Source organism: Patella vulgata, chromosome 4, assembly GCF_932274485.2.
Source record: "Patella vulgata chromosome 4, xgPatVulg1.2, whole genome shotgun sequence".
NCBI lineage: Eukaryota > Metazoa > Mollusca > Gastropoda > Patellidae > Patella > Patella vulgata.
This window is the reverse complement of record NC_065882.2, coordinates 44,305,650-44,325,658: the sequence shown is the minus strand read 5'-3', so window position 1 is coordinate 44,325,658 and position 20,009 is coordinate 44,305,650. Positions and strand designations below refer to the sequence as shown.

Here is a 20,009-nt window from a genome sequence, read left to right as displayed (position 1 = left end):
CAATTAGTCATGAGTTGTAAATGTTTTCAGTGCTTATTACGTTTTCATTGTCTAATGTGTCAACAACATTTACATGTAATCCCAGCAGTTACCTACTCTCAATTTTTCACTTTCCCTGGCTTCTGTTGGCATATATGTATTTGTGACGCCTTGCAAACAGACAGAGTCTTAAAGGGACAATAACACTCTTGCTGGCTTGACAGCTTCAGAAAATAAATAATAGCCTTATTCTAAGCACTAGATGTTTAAGTGTCCTACCTGTTGTGTTAATTATCCATTACATCCTATTTTACTTGCCCAGAGGGTTCGAAAATATTTTTAAATCCAAGTCACATTTGATAAGGTTTACGTTAAGCTTTTCAAATCATTTAGTTGAAATTTTCCAATTTTTTAGAAGGTGTGTTAAGATGGAATTTGTATCATCAATTAATTGGAATATTGTAAAATAGTACTATTTGTTGGCCAGAATAAAGATTGGGACATATTATTCAGTTACAACAAGAGTGGTATTGAGCCTTTAACCAGTAATTATCATTATTAGTCATACGGGACCAGATTATTTCATAACTGGTTTAAATGTGTTGTAATCAACTTTTAGACACTTAGCTGAAGTCGTCTGATAACCAATGAAATTTAATATTTGATATTCTATTCAAAGCAACTGTTTATGATACACTTTTATATTTTTGGTGTTCTTTTCATTGAAGTAAATCAGTACATGTACCATTCTTTAAAAAAATTGTCTGAACACACTGTAAGTCTAATCACCTTGCAATTTTAAAATAACAGATTAAGCATCTTTTGTATAGATTACATGGTCACTTCATTTGGTTATAAGCTGACCTAAAAAATTGGTTTCGAGATAATTGGGTAACGATAGTCATGGGTTTTGACTCCACCTGATTACTATTCCCTCTGATCATGCTGTAACTGCTTTCCCTGTATTTGTGTTATTGATGGATGCCCAGGGAAATATTTAAATTGCGCCATATATTTTTGACATGATTCGTGTTAACAAGACATTCTCCAGAAAATACATTAAAGTATATTATTCTGATAGTTAAAATGTTTTCGGTCCACTGAAAAAAATGAAATTAATACATTTAATCATGATTTAATATGACGATACAAACTGGTACATGTAGTGAGCTCCGCCATTGTATCCAAATATGTGACGTCATAGTGCACAACATATTACGTCATCTAGTCCAGACCTAGTTCACCTACCTTTAAAATGGTGAGATGCTCAAGACAATTTTTCCAACTGCCAATTAACAATTACAAATTTTTATTTTGTCTGTGACTCAAGTTGAAGATGGTTGGAATGGCATCTGGTTTTAAACATTTATTTTCATTTTGTGTAGCCCCAATAGCCAACAACTGGCCATGCAAATCCCGCACATAACATTATTGTCATTATAGAAATGGTCGCTGAACTAAAATTTATTGATTTTATGACAGGTACCAATTTTTGGGACTTGAAAATTTAATAATTTTTTAATTTTTCAAAAAAGAAGTGTTTGATAGAGTATTTATTATGATTAATGATACAAATGCAAAAGGAATATGTTGAAAATTTCATTCAAATTACTTTATTCTGAGCCAAGTTATCACTGTTTGTAGTTTTGACAAGATGTGCGAATTGATTGTTTATTATCTTAACCACGGTACTGGGATATTCGAGACATAGCCTCGCTTCTACATTTTTAAATTACTTCATTAAATAGCCAAACTGTTCTAATCTACTTTAAAATTGGAGTAATCTGATAACTAGAGAGTTGATTATGGTCTTGTCATGTTAATAAATTTCCAATTAATAATTCATATAACATTAATAGCCTAAAGAAAGACCTGCAGTAGGCAGATTCAGCTCTTGAATAATATTGTATCTTTAAGCAAACAACCTGCTTGGGTAAATATTTCCTTTAATGAAGTTAAACTAACACCGTACCTTACATATAAGTAGGCTAGTGCTTGGATTTTCAATTGTACACATACATGTACATACATGTATATAGTTATTTTGAATGTGATATTATTCAAAGTTAATTACATTATGCAAGAGCTAAATCTGCCAATTGCAGGTCTTTCTTTAGGCTTGAAATGTTATCAAAATTATTAATTAGACATTAATTAACTTATCCAGACCATAATCAACTCTCGATGGCATCTCTGGCCTGCAAGATTTACTGGATTAGAACCCGGTCTGCTGCTTCTGATTAAATCAAAAAATGGATAATCGAGACTATGTTTTTGATCATACATGTACAGACTTTAGTTATGATGGTCGAGGCTAGGCCCAAAATTCAATCGCCAAATAATCATTTCAGGGTGGATCAATTTGACTGAAATTTTCAGCAAATTCCCTTTACATTATCTAATTTTTAACTATTATAGTGAGAACTACCAGCTCTTTATCTTATCTCCCATAATGTATCTTTAATGAAAGTGATAATGTTTCCATAACATAAAAAACATATGTTTTGTTCATGGTATTTAAAATCTGCTTGCACAGAGGGTGATATCGCAGACAAGTTTTCTTGTATGTTTTTTATCTTAGAGTCACACGCATGGGTCTTTCCTGTGAAAGGAAACTGGAGTAAACCCATGAGGTTTTATAAGATGCCCCTATCTTCAAGCCACATACATGTATGCACACACCAGGGGTCGAAAACACAAGCCTGAGGTAACAGGCCTGCTAGAGGCTAGACACGCAACACTCTAGATCCCAACTCCCCAAAACAGAATGTGTGTACAAATAATAGTGTTAGTCCAGAACCCAGGCCCCAGACTGTTAAAGAATGTGAAATGCAAAGTTAACAGTAATATTAATCTGACTGTTTCCTACAAAATTTAGCCAGTTGGGTGTCAAAATCTATCATTTTATGTAGAAGTTGACTTAAAGACTGTAATTATCATACAGATGGCCTGTAATGTTAATGATTGATTACATGTATATACCCCTGGTCACAAGTTACTATAAATAACCATCATGCAATAAATTCAAGTCGATAATTAGAGTGACACTTTCAATCTTACTACTGTGTCGAATAACAAAAAAACGATCAATAATAAAATGTCAATTGATTATCAGATTAATGATTAATGATCAAATGAAAATTTCCTAGGAACCTTAGTTTATGGAGGAATAATTACAAATAGACAGAAAAAAGATGGGGTAAGCGCCTAACTTTGAAACCATATACATGTACATGTATATGCAATACAACATATTATAGTGGTTACAATCAACTTACAAAGGTAAATAAAATTATAAATGAAATGAAATGGGGTTTAACATCCTACTGTTCTGCTCCTAAACTGGGCTAATGAAGATGGGCATAGGCCATACATTGTTCTTTGAGCGAAATTTTGCCCGGGCAGCGGCACTACAACCTACTCTTATACCGAATTCCAACTGTCAAGGGATCTTCTACGTGCACTTCAATGTGTACACGGGACCTCGGTTTTTCATCCCATCCAAGGCTAGACAGCTGTCCTTGTCAGGCCTTCCGTTCTACATCACTGACAAGGGGAAACCATGCTGGAAAATCTGGATGAACTTTCTCGGCCAATGCAGGGATAGAACACCCGACCTCCAGGCTAGCGAGCCAGCGTCTTACCCACTTAGCCACGTGATCCCAACTTACAAAGGTGGTTAAACTCCCATTTGTCAAGAACATGTAACAGAGCATAGATTATTTTGTCTTTTGTGTCAAATTGTATGTCCAGTACAGAAGTTAAAATTTGGTGAGAGAGCTTTTGCATATGCAGCAGCAAAAGAATGGAACAAATTGCCTCAGGAAGTCCAAAATAGTCCAAACTTTGCTATATTTAAAAGTCTAAAAACACTGTTTTTTACCCAAACGTTTGAACTATAATTTAAATGCTTCACTTTCCATTTGTATATTGTAACTTGACTATTCCTTTGTATCCTTTTGTTTATTTGTATATATATGTATGTTTATTATAATCATATCAACATTGTAAAGCACCACAGAGCAGTCAGACTGACTGAATGTTCAGCGCTATAGGAAACGATTATTATTATTATTAATTTTTAATGCCTTAGTACTTTGAATTTCTGTTAAGTGCCACCAGATGCTTATTTAAAGATTTAAATTAAAACACATACTTATAGAAAAGGGTTACTAATATATTTTAGTTTATTCATCTACATAAATTTTTTGTACTATTTATTTTGATGATTTCCAAAATATATATAACCAATCCTTATAATGTAGATAAATTAAAATTGTTTATTGGTCTAAATTTTGATATTATATTATTGATATTATAAAAAACATTACCTACAGTTTATAATATTCTATTATAAAAAGCCAGATAAAATTACTGTCCACCTAATCATTGTAGTATCATACCATATCAAAACAACTCAAAAACATTTGAACTATTATTTGGTCTGAATATTTTATTTAATGGTAACTCAAACACATGGTATATTTATACATGTATAGCCTTAATATGTTGAATAATAATGCTAGTTGCTGGTAATTAATTTGCTCTTTTTTGATTTTTAGATCCTGCCTATATACAAGTAGCTGGAAGACATAGAAAATTGATTGATTATATGAGAGAACATCGTTGAAATTTGACCCAAATTGAAATACTGGAGACATTAAATTCATTTCAAGAGTGACAAAATGGAGTTTTCTTTTGGATTAGTTGTGTTGAGTTTATTCATTTCTGTTACTTCCTCAGCATCACTTGTATCTGATGTGAAGAGTTTAGCTCATACTGACAATGGAATGCCTTCTGATGTTGAAACTATTGAATTAAGAATGAAAAAAGCCATTCCCAATGTGGTGAGTATTTATGAACACACTCTAGGCATGTGGTCCATTTAGGTATGACATGTTTCATATACATGTACTTCCCAGTACAGTATATTAGATCTAGTTAATTATACTAGATGATATGATGTACAGGTAGGAATTACAGACATCTTACATCTAATGACATACATACATATCATACAGAATAATAACAAGTTTATCATATTATTTAAAAGTAAAAGATATGAATGTAGTTTAAACATAGAAAAGACCTTTTAATTAAATTTATTCATTTAAGGAGCATATATTGTCTTCAATTTTCACTTTGATTTCTTTGTAAGTCATTTTTGGTCTAATAAATATGCAAACTTGAAATGTTGGAAAAAAATCAAAATACTTTTATAACTCGGTTCTTGTTTAATCAATGGTATTAATATCAAATGTGCAGACATTTTGCTATTATATGCAGGCATAGATAAGGAAAATGATTTCGGAAAACACAGTCTGATTTAAACACAGATCCTTTTTTGTTCCACTTTTTCATGTTCAAAATTTGTTTTACATATATTTGTCTTCAATTCTGTTTGATGTGGGTTATTAACCAATAAAATGGTAGTTTTATTCAAGCTTTGGAAGAGGTGTGAACAGAATTCTTACTTACATGTACTGAGAGGTTGCAAACAAAAAATGTGACCTCCTACATAATCTGTTCAGATCTAAATGGGGTGAAGTGAAGGTCATCGCAAGTGTTAAGAAACTAAACAAAGTCTAGATCTTTATTTTTATCAGATTGTAAAAAAAAAGGACAAAGTTTAAAATGTTGTTGTTTATTACAAATTTAACATCCAAAACATCATTCACGATAGCATACACAGGTTGATTTAATTAAGTTATTTACATCATTAGCAATAAAAAAAAATATGGGTAAAAACATAAAAAAGTTCTTGCATATCAAAATGTCACTTTAAAACAGTGTTAAAATTCACTGTTGTGAGATGAAAAGAGGGTCATCTTCTCCCTTCATCATAATAAAATCAAGTTAAAACAGGAAGTCCATCAGTTGATTGATGTTTGGTATCATCAATATGGATAAAAAAAACCACTGTGGGTTGAAAAATAATCTGCTTGCTTTATGTGGAAAAGCCAAGTTCTCGTGTAAAAACGGCATTGCTGGTTAATCGAATTTAGACAACTTTATAAACCTAGCTTTGCTGATAGGCAAAATGTTTTCTTTTTTTTTTCCTGGTTTAGAAGTCTTACTCATTGTCACTCTTATGTTAGTTTTCAAATGTCGTCAGGTTAAATAAAAGAGTGGACTTTTTATTTTCTATTTATAACATAAGAACAGACCCATTTAATGTGAATTCTAAAGATGGAAATTGTTAATTATTTAACGCATTTATATATTAAAGTTTTTTTCATATAAATTTATTTATTCATTTTTTAATGAATTATCAGCTTGACATAGACAGATTTTGTTAGTAATATTATGTATGTAATTAGAATTTATTGTGTTTTTGTGTTTTTCAAATTAAATGGTTTTAGTATTAATTATATATATTTTTTAGTGCATTTCATGTCAATATAACATTGTTATTTAATTTACACAATATTATCACACATAAGATTACCCAGAAAATATGTAATAAATAACTTTATTTGGAATACATGTACAACTGGATCAAAACTAGCGACTGTCTCATTCACAAGGTTTTCTGAAAAAGCTCTGGAATAAAAGGTCATGGAATGTTGAATACTGACATCCAATGCTTTCAACCAGATTTGAAAATGACATACATGTATATATACATGTATATGCTTTGAATCATTTAATTTTCAGTAACTTATTTTACACTGCTATTATTTTATATATATATGTACTCTTCAAAAAAAGTAGGGGATATTCAGAAACAATACAAAACTACGGAAATGCACTGCTGTTTTTATTAGAGGTAACCAGTAAATGTTAATAACAAGCTGATTGCCTACACATGAACATAAACAGTTCATATGGGCGGCTTATCTGACGGCCCAATTTCACTCGCAAAGATATACACTGTCAAAAGTGAAAATGGACGTTTTTGATTTTTGTCTTAATAATCAGTAATTGCTCCACCAATCCTCAGACATTTAGCAATTCGTCGTGGCGTGCTCCTAATCAACCGTCCAATCCTGATTTGGGGCAATCTGACCCACTCCTTTTGCAGTGCCACGGCCAATTCTTGCAGTGTTGTCTGTTGATGTCGATGAACATGTCTCCCGATCAAATTAAACATAACACACTAAAGCAAAGGTACGCTAAACAGTAAATCTTATTCAAGAACCGATAAACCAGCAAGCGGCAGTTTTCATCAACCCTTCCTTGAATCGTGAAATTTGACAATGAACCCCTCCCACGTGTATGGCGCTATTGCGTGTCACACATGCAGCTCAGTGGTTCTGTTGAGGCAATAAGTTCTCTGTGAACATACTCTCAAAGCATGTCACATGTCCATGGCTATTTAATATATCACAACCTGCATAGGTATTTGCATTTCAAAATCCCCTACATGTACTTTTTTGAAGAGTATATATAGAATTGACTATTTTCTAATTTACATTTAATAAAATAGGCTAATGATCACATACATATAATATAAAATAGTTGATTGATCTTATTTATTTATATGAAATAATATAAAATAGCTGATTGATCTCATTGATTTATGTACATAAATAAATAAAATGGGCTGTCGATCTGTTGCAAAACATGGACGTCATTGAAAGGTCTCATAAGTTGAAAGTTTAAAGGTCTACTCGAGGGTCTCTATCAAATAAATTGAGCTAAGCCACACATCCATTATTTCTGTTGCTAATTTAATCTAAAAATATATCAACAAATTTGGCACAGGTAAAAAAAATCATAATTAAAAACTTGTACATTGATTGGATTAAAAGTTTAGAAGTAGAGATATTAAAAATAAAGATGATTTTGTGATTAAGTCTGATTAATTCAATTAAAACACTGGGCCCTGTTTCACAAAAACTTAAATCTCCTTAAAATCATCTTAAACTAAAATTTCATCCTAGCTTAAGATAGACGTGTTTCACAAAACGATTTTAAGCATTTTAGATAAAATCCACTAAAATAATATTTTAAGTTAAAATTTTATCTTAACTTAAAATAGTGACGTTTCACAAAACTCGCCTTACTCAAAATCACGACATTAACAAACATTGATTAGAGCTATGTTGTTAGATCTATTGCGACATACATGTATAGATATATTTGGATTAATGATAATATTGCCAATGACCCGACCTGCTGGGTCACCTAATTTTAACATACTATTTTTCACAAGAACAATTCTCATTCAATTCTTTTCATTATAGCATGTGAAATATACATGTAGCTACAATTTAAGCAATTAGATACCCCCCCCCCCCCAAAAAAAAAAAAAACCCCATTCAAATCCCCAGTAAACAAAACACTTTCTTTGTTACTATTTTATGTATTACCATATGATTCAACAAAAAAAAACCCAACCTAAAACAAAATCTGAACTTACTTCATATCTAATGTCAAGGGCACTCTTATCTATAAACAATATCTTTGTGTAGGCCTACAATGGTTTAAAATTGCCAATTTCTTGGTATTAGAAGACACACAGTGGCCACAGACCTATACTACTAGACATGTCACATGCAAAGTATTTACTGATATGGTTTTGGGGTTATGATGATTTGTAAAAAGATAAATCAATTATCTCAAATGTGTTGATTGAAAAAAAATGTTATAGGTCAATTAGAGAAGTTTTAGGAGCCAAAGATATTTTATCTTGGGGAAAAAATCATTTTACTTGAGTAAGATAGATAGGCATTATCCAATAAGGAGTGTGGCACTTTGGTAATTTCAAAGTATTTTTAGCACAGTATAGGATGATATTTCAAATCTAAGCATCATAATATTGGCTATTTGGTGGATTAGTTTCAAAGTTGTTAAATACTTTTAAAATTCGACAACAATTTACAGCCTAGATTAGTCGTTTGAGTCACAAATATCATCTTTGTGACAATTCTCAATAGTTTCTGTTATCCAAAATACCATACAACTACGGAATTCAAGCGATTTAATATAGTTTATCGATACACATTATTTACATTGAAGCCTGCGAGTAAATCAAATGCCAAGGTCACGATACATTTTGAAACGAATAATACGCAATAAACTCATTTATTTCACCTCGCTACAACTGTCTGACCATGTGCAAACATTGTTACAACGTACATGTATGAAACTCTTCCTATTGATATTGTACCTGTCAACAGTTTTCAGTATCGAAGCGTATTTTCTTACACCGTAAGTTCCGCCATCAGAAATGTGCACTGCGTTGGTGCAAGCAATTTTAACTAAAATCTCTTAAAATTGCATTTTAAGTTACAATCGATCGTCGTGAAACGCATACAATTTAAAATTTCATTTTGATTTTAGCTAAAATTTAGTGATTTTACCTTAAGTTTTTGTGAAAAAGTGCCCTGATCCTATTTTGTTTGTGTGATGCAAGGTGTTAGCTATTTAATTGGTCTGTTGACTTGAGTGGTGCTCAGAAATGTGTGTAGAAATTCACAACGATAGAAAACAAAACAAAGCAAAAGTTGTATTTCAGAATTGTGACTTGAAACACCAGCTCTGATTGGTTAATCGACTGACTAACTTAGGATCAACTGACTAACTTCATAGGATCAAGAGTCGCTCCTACACGTACATATACATGTATGATGCAACCCCCTAGTAAACTGATCAGAGAAGTATGTAGTGGAGTTCATCGAAAGTACCAAAAAAAAAGGAATGAATCGTACATGTAGATCTGTATTTTACGCACAAATTTCACTCTCATATATTTAGAATTGTGCTATTTATATTTATTTCACAACTTCATTCACCGATTATACCTTTAATCCAAATGGAAGACAAAACTGATTTCATTCTAGCATTATGGAATCTAGCCAGGAATGTTGTTCTACAGTGGAATATCAGTGCGATTGAACATGCTATGATTTTAGTTAGAGAAAACATTTTTGAATGACGTTTTTGCAAGCTAATGTATAAATTTGCAATATAATGTAGTAGGTAACATCTGTTTGCTTGTTATCTTTATTGCACTGATTATGTTTATATTATGTTATATTTATTTTAATAATGCTTTTTATTTCTTTCTTTTATAGGATGATGCATATCTGTGTGCTAGCTATGAAATGCCAGATGATGAGGTTTATATTAGTAAGTTGAACAAATAAATCATTGTAAAGATCTACTTCATACCTGTATATACTGTGCCATACGCAGCTACGTCCAATGACGTAATTTTGAGAACTTCTTGATAAAAGCGGCAAGTTTTCCTAATAAGTAAACTGGTGCCACATCAGAATTGTATTGGCGTGCACGGGCATGTTAATGAACCCTTGACAGTTGGAATTTGAAATAAGGGTAGGCTGTCGAAGCAAAATTTCCTTCATAGCACACTGTATTTGGTATGCCAGTCTTCATTAGCATAGTCTGGGCAGAACAGTAGGATGTTAATTAAACCCCATTTTATTTCACTTTATACCTTTGTTTGATTTATATTTTGAAAATGTTTACTAAATTATAAGGCAGTCATTAATTAGCTGTAAAACATGTCACTTCTAGTGTAAAGAGTATGACTAAGTCTTCTACCCAAACTCTACAAATAATATGGTAGTGGTATACATGTACCACTTAATATCTACTGTACTATATCATGGACAGTAAACATTATGACAGCTTTCCCAAGTGAACATTACCAAGTTGTAACAATGTAAACTGATAATTGATGAAATATTTTGTAGTTAAATATGAAGCTATAGCTAATGCTAGTACAGCACATCATATATTATTATATGGTTGTAGTGATGGACCGGCTGTGTCTACACCAACCTGGTTAGTAGTAACTATTATCTCTTTTGTATGCTTTTACCTATTTATAAACAGGTAAACAGCTCAACCAATGTATCTTTGACTTGGACCTAGGTCATTATTACCCTTGCCCTTATTTTACTTTACTTTATTTTAGTTATCTATAAAAAAAACATAAAAAATGAGGGATTTTTTTTATTATAAAGTGGTATTTTTACCCCACCATTAATATATTTTGAATGTATAATTGATATGTTTTAGGGATTGTCCACCACTGTGTAAGGGTAATGAACAGATTATGTTTGCCTGGGCTAAAAATGCACCACCTACTGTTTTACCTAAAGGTAATAAAACAATATTTACCTGTGTGTCAACTACTGAATATAGTCTCTTTAACGGGAAACACAAATTATTAATATTTGCCTGTACTTATTAACATGACTTGTATGTAGTTTGGTTTACTAATATGTTATTATACAAAATCACTTATCAGATATTTTAATAAGGAAATGTTTAAACCTCCATATTGAATTACTGATTGTCTGCTTAATTGCCTTAATGCCAAATGAGTAATCAATCAGAAACCCTGAATTGTGCTGATTAGTCTTGTTCAGATTTGATATCTGGCACTTAGAAATTTATATATTAATGCATGATAATTATGGTTGTGGAATTGACCAAAATATGTTTTCTTAAATTCATATTTTCTATCTTCTTATGGTTTGTGTTTTGTGTTTGTTTTGTATTTCATAATTTATATTTTACTGGTTTATCATTATGTTCCTTTCTTGCTTTGTACTGTAAATGGCAGGTGAGAATGCAGCTCTTCCAATCTTGTCAGGACATTGTCCACTGACGACTGATCTATTATAAACTTCGGAATATGTTAGATCTTGTAGTGTAGAAAATCAGAACCATCAAGACCAATAAAGATATAATTTAAATTATATTATATTAATTGAAAAGATAAGATCAAGATATAATTTTAACTGTTATATGAGAAGTGGTGTCCTCTTTATCAAACAAAAATCCTATTAAATATTAATTTATATGATTTTTAGTTATTTCATTAAAATCAATATCAATATGGCAACATACATGTACATGTAGCTATATTGATGATTGATATAGCAGTAAATTGATATGCTGTTACTACATACAAATCCCATTAAACCTTTTATTGACTGGCATATAGCTTGATTGCTTGGATAGATCATTTATCCTTCAAATGACATACAATATATAAATAAAGCTTAACTTTGAATCATTTAATTCTTGATTATCTAGTTTCCACTGCTTTTATTGTATATAAAGAATAAGCTGTTGTTCTAATTTATATTAAATAAAATAGGTTGTTGATCTCATTGATGTGTTTACATTAAATAAGATAGGTTATTGATTACATTGATTTATTTACATAAAATAAAAAGGAACTTGAAGGAGATCTTACTACCCCTGAATATCATTAGGATGATATGTAACACAATTAAATTCTTATATTTGATAAAATAAATATATTAAAACTATTACTGTTTAATAATAAATTAATACAACTTGACATTATTACGCCAGGATATAAATGCACCCTGGAGATTAAAATGAGGTCACCCTTTTAATTGCTGATTTCAGTTTAAATTTTATCATAAATGTTTGACATAAAATCCAATGAAATCAACATAGATAAATGAATGTGACAGATCACATTGAATGTATTGATTTCTAGTTTTATAGTACATGTATATATATTTTGTTTATCAACATATCAAGAAATCTCCATATATAGCAACACGACAGCTTGTTTAATTTGACATGAAATATCCTATGAAGATATAGTTGTGAATAGTTAGTGTTCCATTAAATTGATTGATATGAAATCTATTAAATAATTTATTGTTATGTTTGTTTAATTTTTATAGATGTTGGATTCCGTGTTGGAGGAAAGGGAGAATCATCTGTGAAGAATATTGTTCTACAGATTCATTATGCACATTCTTCAACTGGTATGATTTCTCAAAACACTTTTCTTAATATTGATTGAAGCACAAATTTGAAATTTCCTCATTTCTGATTTTCGAAAAATGTGGTCATACAATAAATCGTCTTTGTTCTAGTTATATTGCAGTGTACTTTTTTTTTCATTTTCGTACTCAGCCATCTTCCCCACCTCAAATGCGACAGAAATTTTCAAGAAATTCTTCACAAATGACAATCACTTCATTTCATCTGTATACAAGGCTTCTATACTGTTATTAATTTATGAGTAAGATTGCCAGGAACGAATTTGGAGATATCAAATGCCAAGTTGCGTATTCTCAAATGTCAAGTCAATTATTTTCAAATGTCAAGTCAATTATTCTCAAATGTCAAGTCAATTATTCTCAAATGTCAAGTCAATTATTCTCAAATGTCAAGTCAAATAATCTCAAGTGTCAAGTCAAGTAATCTCAAAAGTCAAGGAATTGTATCTTTAAATCCTCTCTGTTATCCAAAACATGTATATACATATTGAAAACATTGAAAATCTATATTATTGATGTTTGCTAATTACTGTTTCAGCACCTGATGAATCAGGAATCAGAATATATTTAACGAGACAAAAGTAAGTATGTCTGCTGTCCACAATTTTTCAAATAGTCATGAGGAGCCCTATTAAAAGAGTCCTCTCAATTCTTTACTTAGTTATACAATTGCCCCAATAATTGGTCTATAGATTTTGCACCTCATTGAAATTCAGAATGGAATATAAAATTTTGTGCAGACTTGTTACCTCTTGTCACTGAAACATTTTAAATGATCTATAAGCCATATAGTGCTTTTTTAGGCATTTTAAAGAGTTGCCTGCAGAGACGTGTGGGTTGACAAAATCAAAAGAAAACAAAAATGGTTGATAACGGTTGAATCCAATGAGATTTCCTGCCAGGGTATAGGCCGTAGGAATGTGTGTGGCTATGTACGCTCCCTTCCAAAAATGTGCCCTCTCTTCCGAAAAAGTGCCCTCTAGTTTTAAAAGAATGGTCATGGAAATGCCTGGGTCAATGTCATCATGAAGAATAATATGTTACATTACTATTTTGATTCACTAGTCATCCCCTGAAAACAACTGGCTCTGGACCTAAAAGTGTCTGAGTTTTTAATGGCACACATTTCTGGAGAAAAAGACGAGAGCTAATATTTTGAGATATTTTTTATTTTATTACTGGATCCAACATCCAATCATTTCCACCAGAGTGCTGACCAGACAGCAGAAAGGACCCCAATGTTAAAAGGGCAAGGGCCCCCAAATTAGTTCTGAAATAATGATGTAGGATTTGATTTGTTATGTTGTGCCAAATAAATCTGTCTATCAGCCATACTAATATACAAATTCCATTTATGTGTGTGACGAACAATGACCAGAATATGTCTGTTTTTCACTGTTGATGCAAGGACCCCATGCAAGCTTAATCCGACCCTGATTTCCACTCATGGCTCCAGATTAGATTTTACAGCCAAATTAATATTTCTATAATATTCAGAATTAATTAATCTGTCTTTGTTTCATTTATTTATCTAAATGAATTTAATTAGGAAAATGAAAACGGGTAATGGGAACGTTTTTAGCTGTCAGCTTACTCAAGGCTGACAATACACTAACCATTTAGAGGACCCAGCATGCATCTGCTTGCCTGTGATAATAAGGATACATATTACCTGGTACCATGTCATTGAAACGTTTTTAAAAGGAGTTATTGCTCCTTTGACTGACATCACTTTACTAATGCTGTTTGGCAAACAAATATTTTAATCAACAAGGGCAGCATTTCTTTCTCCATCTTCATTAGCCAGTTTGCTGCAGGAAAATAGGATGTTTTGGTATTTTTTCATTAATCTAATAAACACTGATGTTTATCACTACCATTATCAATGTTTTTTCTAACTTTTCAGACAAAAGTATGTAGCTGGTATATTTTTAATGATGTCTTATAGATTAGATATACCCCCAAACACACCAGGTATAGTACTTCATGTTCTCTCATTGTATATTGACTATTGACTGAAGAACAATACTTCTCAGTGTGGTTTTCCCTTACCAGTAGTGTAGAACAGAGGGCCTTGCAAGGAACGGTGTCTAATTGTTTGGATGGTATGAAAAACTGATGTCCCCTGTATGTGTTAGCATGCATATAAAAGAACCCTTAACATTTAATGAATAGTAGGTGGGTATGATGCTGTCTTGGGAAAATTCCCCTTATCTATACTAATATTTGTGACTGTTTGTCTGTCTGTCTGTTCGGGGTTGGCGGCTACACTAGGTCTGCCCCGAGTCTGAAATTTGGGGTATAGGGGTAGCTCAGACATGGGAGTAACATAGGCCAGGTGGCGTTAGTCTACCACTTCCGGTTTCGGGGTTATGACCCCCGAGCGAAGCCGGGCATTCTTCTAGCACTACTTATAACACACTGCAAGACATATGCCCATCTTCAACAGAAAGGTAGGACGTTAAACCCTAATTGATTTTAGTTCTAGATAACGAGATTCAACTGTATTTTTAGACACACTTTATCAGTGGACTGTTTTAGATTTCATGTTTATCTTCAGGTCATGGTTTCTTGATGATGTATCATTGATATTGATTTGTGTATAATATTTTATTTCAGTGTTTCATGCAGACATCAGTTGTAAATACTTCGGTGAAACATCCATGCATCCATTCGCCTACAGGACACATGCTCATGATTTAGGTATGTCTAAAACAAGGTTCAGATCTAAGTGTCATCTTTTTATCAACACATACCAATTAAATAAAAAACTTACAAAATTTCTTGAGTTTTGTCCAAAAGGATGTTACATAGTATGAGTGAAACTATGATATAAAATTTGATGTTGAATCCTATATTTGCTCTGTTTACAAGGATACAAAAAGAGAAAGACCCTTTAAGTTATTAGTTTATCCAATGTAAGATGGCAATTTTTATATGTATACATTGTCGTCACCGCTTAGAATCTTACATTTGTCCGTCTATTTACAATTTCTGTTCTCTATCTATCAAAATTCTGAGTCATACAACTATTTTTCACAGTGTAGCTAGCCCCTGACACCAAAACCTTGTAAATATTCTACAGTTCAGCATTTTTGCGATTTTCATTTTAAAATTTTCTGGGACTGTTCCGCTAGTACTTTAGAAGGACCAGCCCCTACCCCCTTCAGAATGCTGCTAGTGGCTGTATATTCAGTGCCTGGCAACACTATGTTTAAAATAGTTGTCATCTTTTTTGTATTATTTTTGAAATATTATTTTTTATGTAGAGATTGTAAGTCATCAGGTCTGGAAATAATGAAGTTAGATATACATCGGTATATCATGCACCAATCAACTAATACCAGATGTTTTTCAACTTTGTGGCGGACATGTACCGGTATTTAAAATATCAATAAAAACACTAAAAAAGACAAATCTGTGCCAAACAGATTGTGCCTGACAAATCCTGAATTCATGCCTGACAATATCTTTGACAGGTGCCCTATTTCCAGGCTTATAAGTTATAGTGAAAATTGAACTAAATTGATGATTTAAAATGATTACAGGTAGAGTTATAACAGGTTATCAGTATAATACTACATATCATTTGATTGGTAAAGGTAATCCACAATGGCCCCAGGTAAATATACTCTATGCCAATATATCAGAATTATATCTATTAAACTTTATTTATATGAGTTTGTGAAAATCAGTTTGAAAGCTCAATACACCTATTTTCAGACTTCAGAAACTCCCATTATACTGTCCACTATACTGGACTTATTATCATGATCGTTTGAAATAGTTAATTTGAGAGTTAAACCTAAATAAATTAAAGGCTCTAGATACTTAAACGCTGTTAATGTAGTAACATGATTTGCCACAGGAAATCAATCTTATCAACAGGTGGTATCAAGTGTTCCAAAATGAATAAATATATTCTGATCTGCGCATACTTTAACAAAAGTTGCATTGATCATTATGATTAAGCAGCTAGTCCTGGTAGACTGAAAGATTGGTCTGGGTGGAGTGTCTTATTACAAATCCACTTCCTAATGATGTGCCAACTCCATCAGACATATTTACTTATTATTTTAAAAAATATTATCTAGATTCATTATAATCAAATAGCATATATCTATTTCCATGTTTGTATCATAATCACTTTATATATCTTGCAGGCTTTTTACCCAACCAACCAAGAAATTGAAATAAAACCTGGTGATTCTTTGGTAAATTATAATATTTTTTAAATATTAATATTAGAGAAAACTTGGGATGTTTATCATACATTTAACAACAAATTAGTAATAGGTTATGATACACAATTGCCATAGAATTGACGATCATTTGTCTTATATACGGCTCCAACTTTGGATAAGAGTCAGAAAAATACTAAACTTATAATCCTCATTAATTTATTCAATGATAAATGAAATTGAGTTTAACGTCCTATTATTGTTCTCCAACTGGGCTAATGAAGATGGGCATACGCCATACAGTGTGCTATGAAGGATATTTTGCCCTGACAGCGGCGTCTATGGTCTACTCTTATATCTTTTACGTGCACTCCAATGTGTACACGGGACCTTGGTTTTTCATCCCATCCAAATGACTAGACACCTGTCCTTGTCAGGCCCTCCATCCTGCACCACTGACAAGGCTAAACCACACCGGAAAATACTGATGGACTTTCTCGACCAACACCGAGATCGAATCTGCGACCTCCAGGCTAACAAGCCAGCATCTTACTCACTTAGCCACCATGGCACCCACATTAATTTATATCCTGTACAATACAGTATTAATTTTTGGATATTATCACTTACGGTAAACAGTGTAAATAAAATACTAATAATGATATAGATGATTTGACAGTCAATGATATTGTTAAATCAACATTAAAGGCACACACTCTAGTCTGTCAAAACATACTGTTTATAATGCTGTGTATATTGTAGATTGCAAGATGTACATTTAATTCAACTGGAAGAGATCGTCGTACATATGCTGGGTATGTACATATTTTAGTTTGGCACAAAAGGCCTGCGGTATTGCATTATTTTTAGATCTTACTTGTGTTAAAACAGAGAGACATCCCACAAAAAGATAGACATCTCACAAAACAGACAGACAATCCACAAAACAGACATCCCACAAAACAGATATCCCTCAAAACAGATTGTCAAACATTGTCCAATGAAATCAACAATTTTATTTTTGACCCAAATCAAAGTGGTATAGCCATTTTGTAAAAGTCCTAAAGATTAATATTAAATTGCCCTCTATTTAATATTTTTGATTTTTATACACCCACATTGAAATGTGGTCGTATATTGTCGTGGACGCTCTAGAGGCTAAAGTTAATATCTGATTAACTTTAAATTTATACACAGTGTTTAAGGTCAGGAGACGAAGAAGCCTATTGATTTCCGATAATTACTGCCAGAGTTATGGCCCTTGACTACTTCAAAAAATCTTGTGGACGCTCTACAGGTCAAAGTTAATATCTGATTGACTTTAAGTTTATACACAGTGTTTAAGGTCATGAGACGAAGACGCCTATTGATTTTCAGCGATTTACGATAATTACTGCCAGAGTTAAGGCCCTTGATCTCTTTGAAAAATCTTGTGGACACTCTAGAGGCCAAAGTTAATATCCGATTGATTTTAAATTTATACACAGTATTTAACTTGTTTAAGGTCATGAGACGAAGAAGTCTTTAACATTTTCAGCGATGTTAATATCCGATTGACTTTAAATTTATACAGTGTTTGAGGTCATGAGACGAAGAATCATATTGATTTTCAACAATTTCCGATAATTACTGCCAAAGTTATGGCCCTTGATCACTGCTGTGGGTGTATGTTTCGTTGCCTGGCAACCTATCTTTATTTTATTTGTAGAGCAACTGGTAAAGATGAAATGTGTAATTTCTACATGATGTTTTACACCGATTCTTCTGTCACGAGAACATTTAGTGAATGTGGTGGATCACACTATCCTAACTTGGTTCAATCATTGCCAGCTGACTCGGACAAACCATTACCACCTAATCCATTACTTGATGAAAAGGCAGGACATCACCACCATCACCCCCATACAACTGTCGTAAAACCTGTAGAGACTCCTACACTACCACCCCAGACAGGTAATCCCATAGCTTCTAAAAGTTCTCTACAAAATCTTGGCAAAGATTACCAAGATTATTCCATGTACGGTAATCTAGGCAATCCTATGGACATTCCTCAGTACAGGAAGCGTTATGGGCAAAATTATTATGATTATGATAATGCTAATCAGTGGAATAACTATGATACAGACAATAATGAATTCGACCCTGACACTGAAAATGGCAGAAGTCGAAACAGGAACAAACAATTTATGGCAATGAATGATCAAATGAAAGGATTTTCACATTTAAAACCTAAACCAAAATCTCAAGAATTTAAAGGCAAAACCATTTTATTGACAACACTAAGCCCAACAACAGTAGCAGACGGTATAGCTGTGAAGGGGGATAACTCTAAAGTATCTGTGTCTACAACAACTAAAGGGCCACGTAAGTTGTTGCAGTATATTGCACAGCTTGTTATTAATTGTTGTGGCTTAGATTATTAACAGTAGTTATTACAATACTTGTATTTGCATGATAGCAATAGCCTACAATTTGCTGTTGTATTTACATTGTAGTGAGTTTAATATTGTAAACTATTACTAGGAGATGAACATGAATGAGTAACTAAATATACGATTCAAATACCAAGGGATATCATTATATTTCAGAAAAATTGTCAAATAATAAGATTTTTAATTCACAAAGCATAAATTATCAAATAATTACCTACGTAATTGGCACACCAGACCCGATTTCTTAATCCAATTTGAAATGAACCGGCCAGAATTGGGTCAAATGAGGTCCCGGTAGGAAATGGGTTAATAGCTTCCATTCCCTTCAATATTTCCAGACTTCAACAAAATAATTCTTGGTAATTTGTTATGGAGGATGTTGTATTCTAATGTATGTGATTACCACAAAAATATTTAATTCATGTACCGACTTGTTGCATTTCTTCATAACATAATTTGTTGTATTTTTTCTATTTTGTTTATTCATTCTTCGATGATAGATAAATAGCACAATAACCATGTGACAACCATAATGGAAATTGCTTTAAAATCAAATTCCGTACGACTATTTTTAAAAATAAGCCTCTGTCAGGGTTTGTTTAAAATAAAATATAATGGTAAACGCTATTAAAACTGGTTTATTTACCTAATTTTCTGTGAAGAAAATA

At 32.2% G+C, this 20,009-nt stretch overlaps 1 protein-coding gene across 2 annotated transcripts in view; it reads left to right on the top strand.

The window, feature by feature from the left end:
• Nucleotides 1-20,009, top strand: part of LOC126818801 (peptidyl-glycine alpha-amidating monooxygenase B) — a 53,340-nt gene that overhangs the window by 1,107 nt on the left and 32,224 nt on the right. For both annotated transcript variants that reach the window (XM_050546373.2, XM_050546374.2), the window contains exons 2-13: nt 4,542-4,826; nt 10,002-10,056; nt 10,644-10,734; nt 10,972-11,054; nt 12,627-12,710; nt 13,267-13,309; nt 14,635-14,702; nt 15,348-15,431; nt 16,277-16,350; nt 16,892-16,942; nt 17,672-17,724; nt 18,618-18,862. In XM_050546373.2, the coding sequence (XP_050402330.1) occupies nt 4,665-4,826; nt 10,002-10,056; nt 10,644-10,734; nt 10,972-11,054; nt 12,627-12,710; nt 13,267-13,309; nt 14,635-14,702; nt 15,348-15,431; nt 16,277-16,350; nt 16,892-16,942; nt 17,672-17,724; nt 18,618-18,862 (1,093 nt within the window). In that variant the 5' untranslated portion in view covers nt 4,542-4,664. The remainder of the gene's footprint in view (nt 1-4,541; nt 4,827-10,001; nt 10,057-10,643; nt 10,735-10,971; nt 11,055-12,626; nt 12,711-13,266; nt 13,310-14,634; nt 14,703-15,347; nt 15,432-16,276; nt 16,351-16,891; nt 16,943-17,671; nt 17,725-18,617; nt 18,863-20,009) is intronic.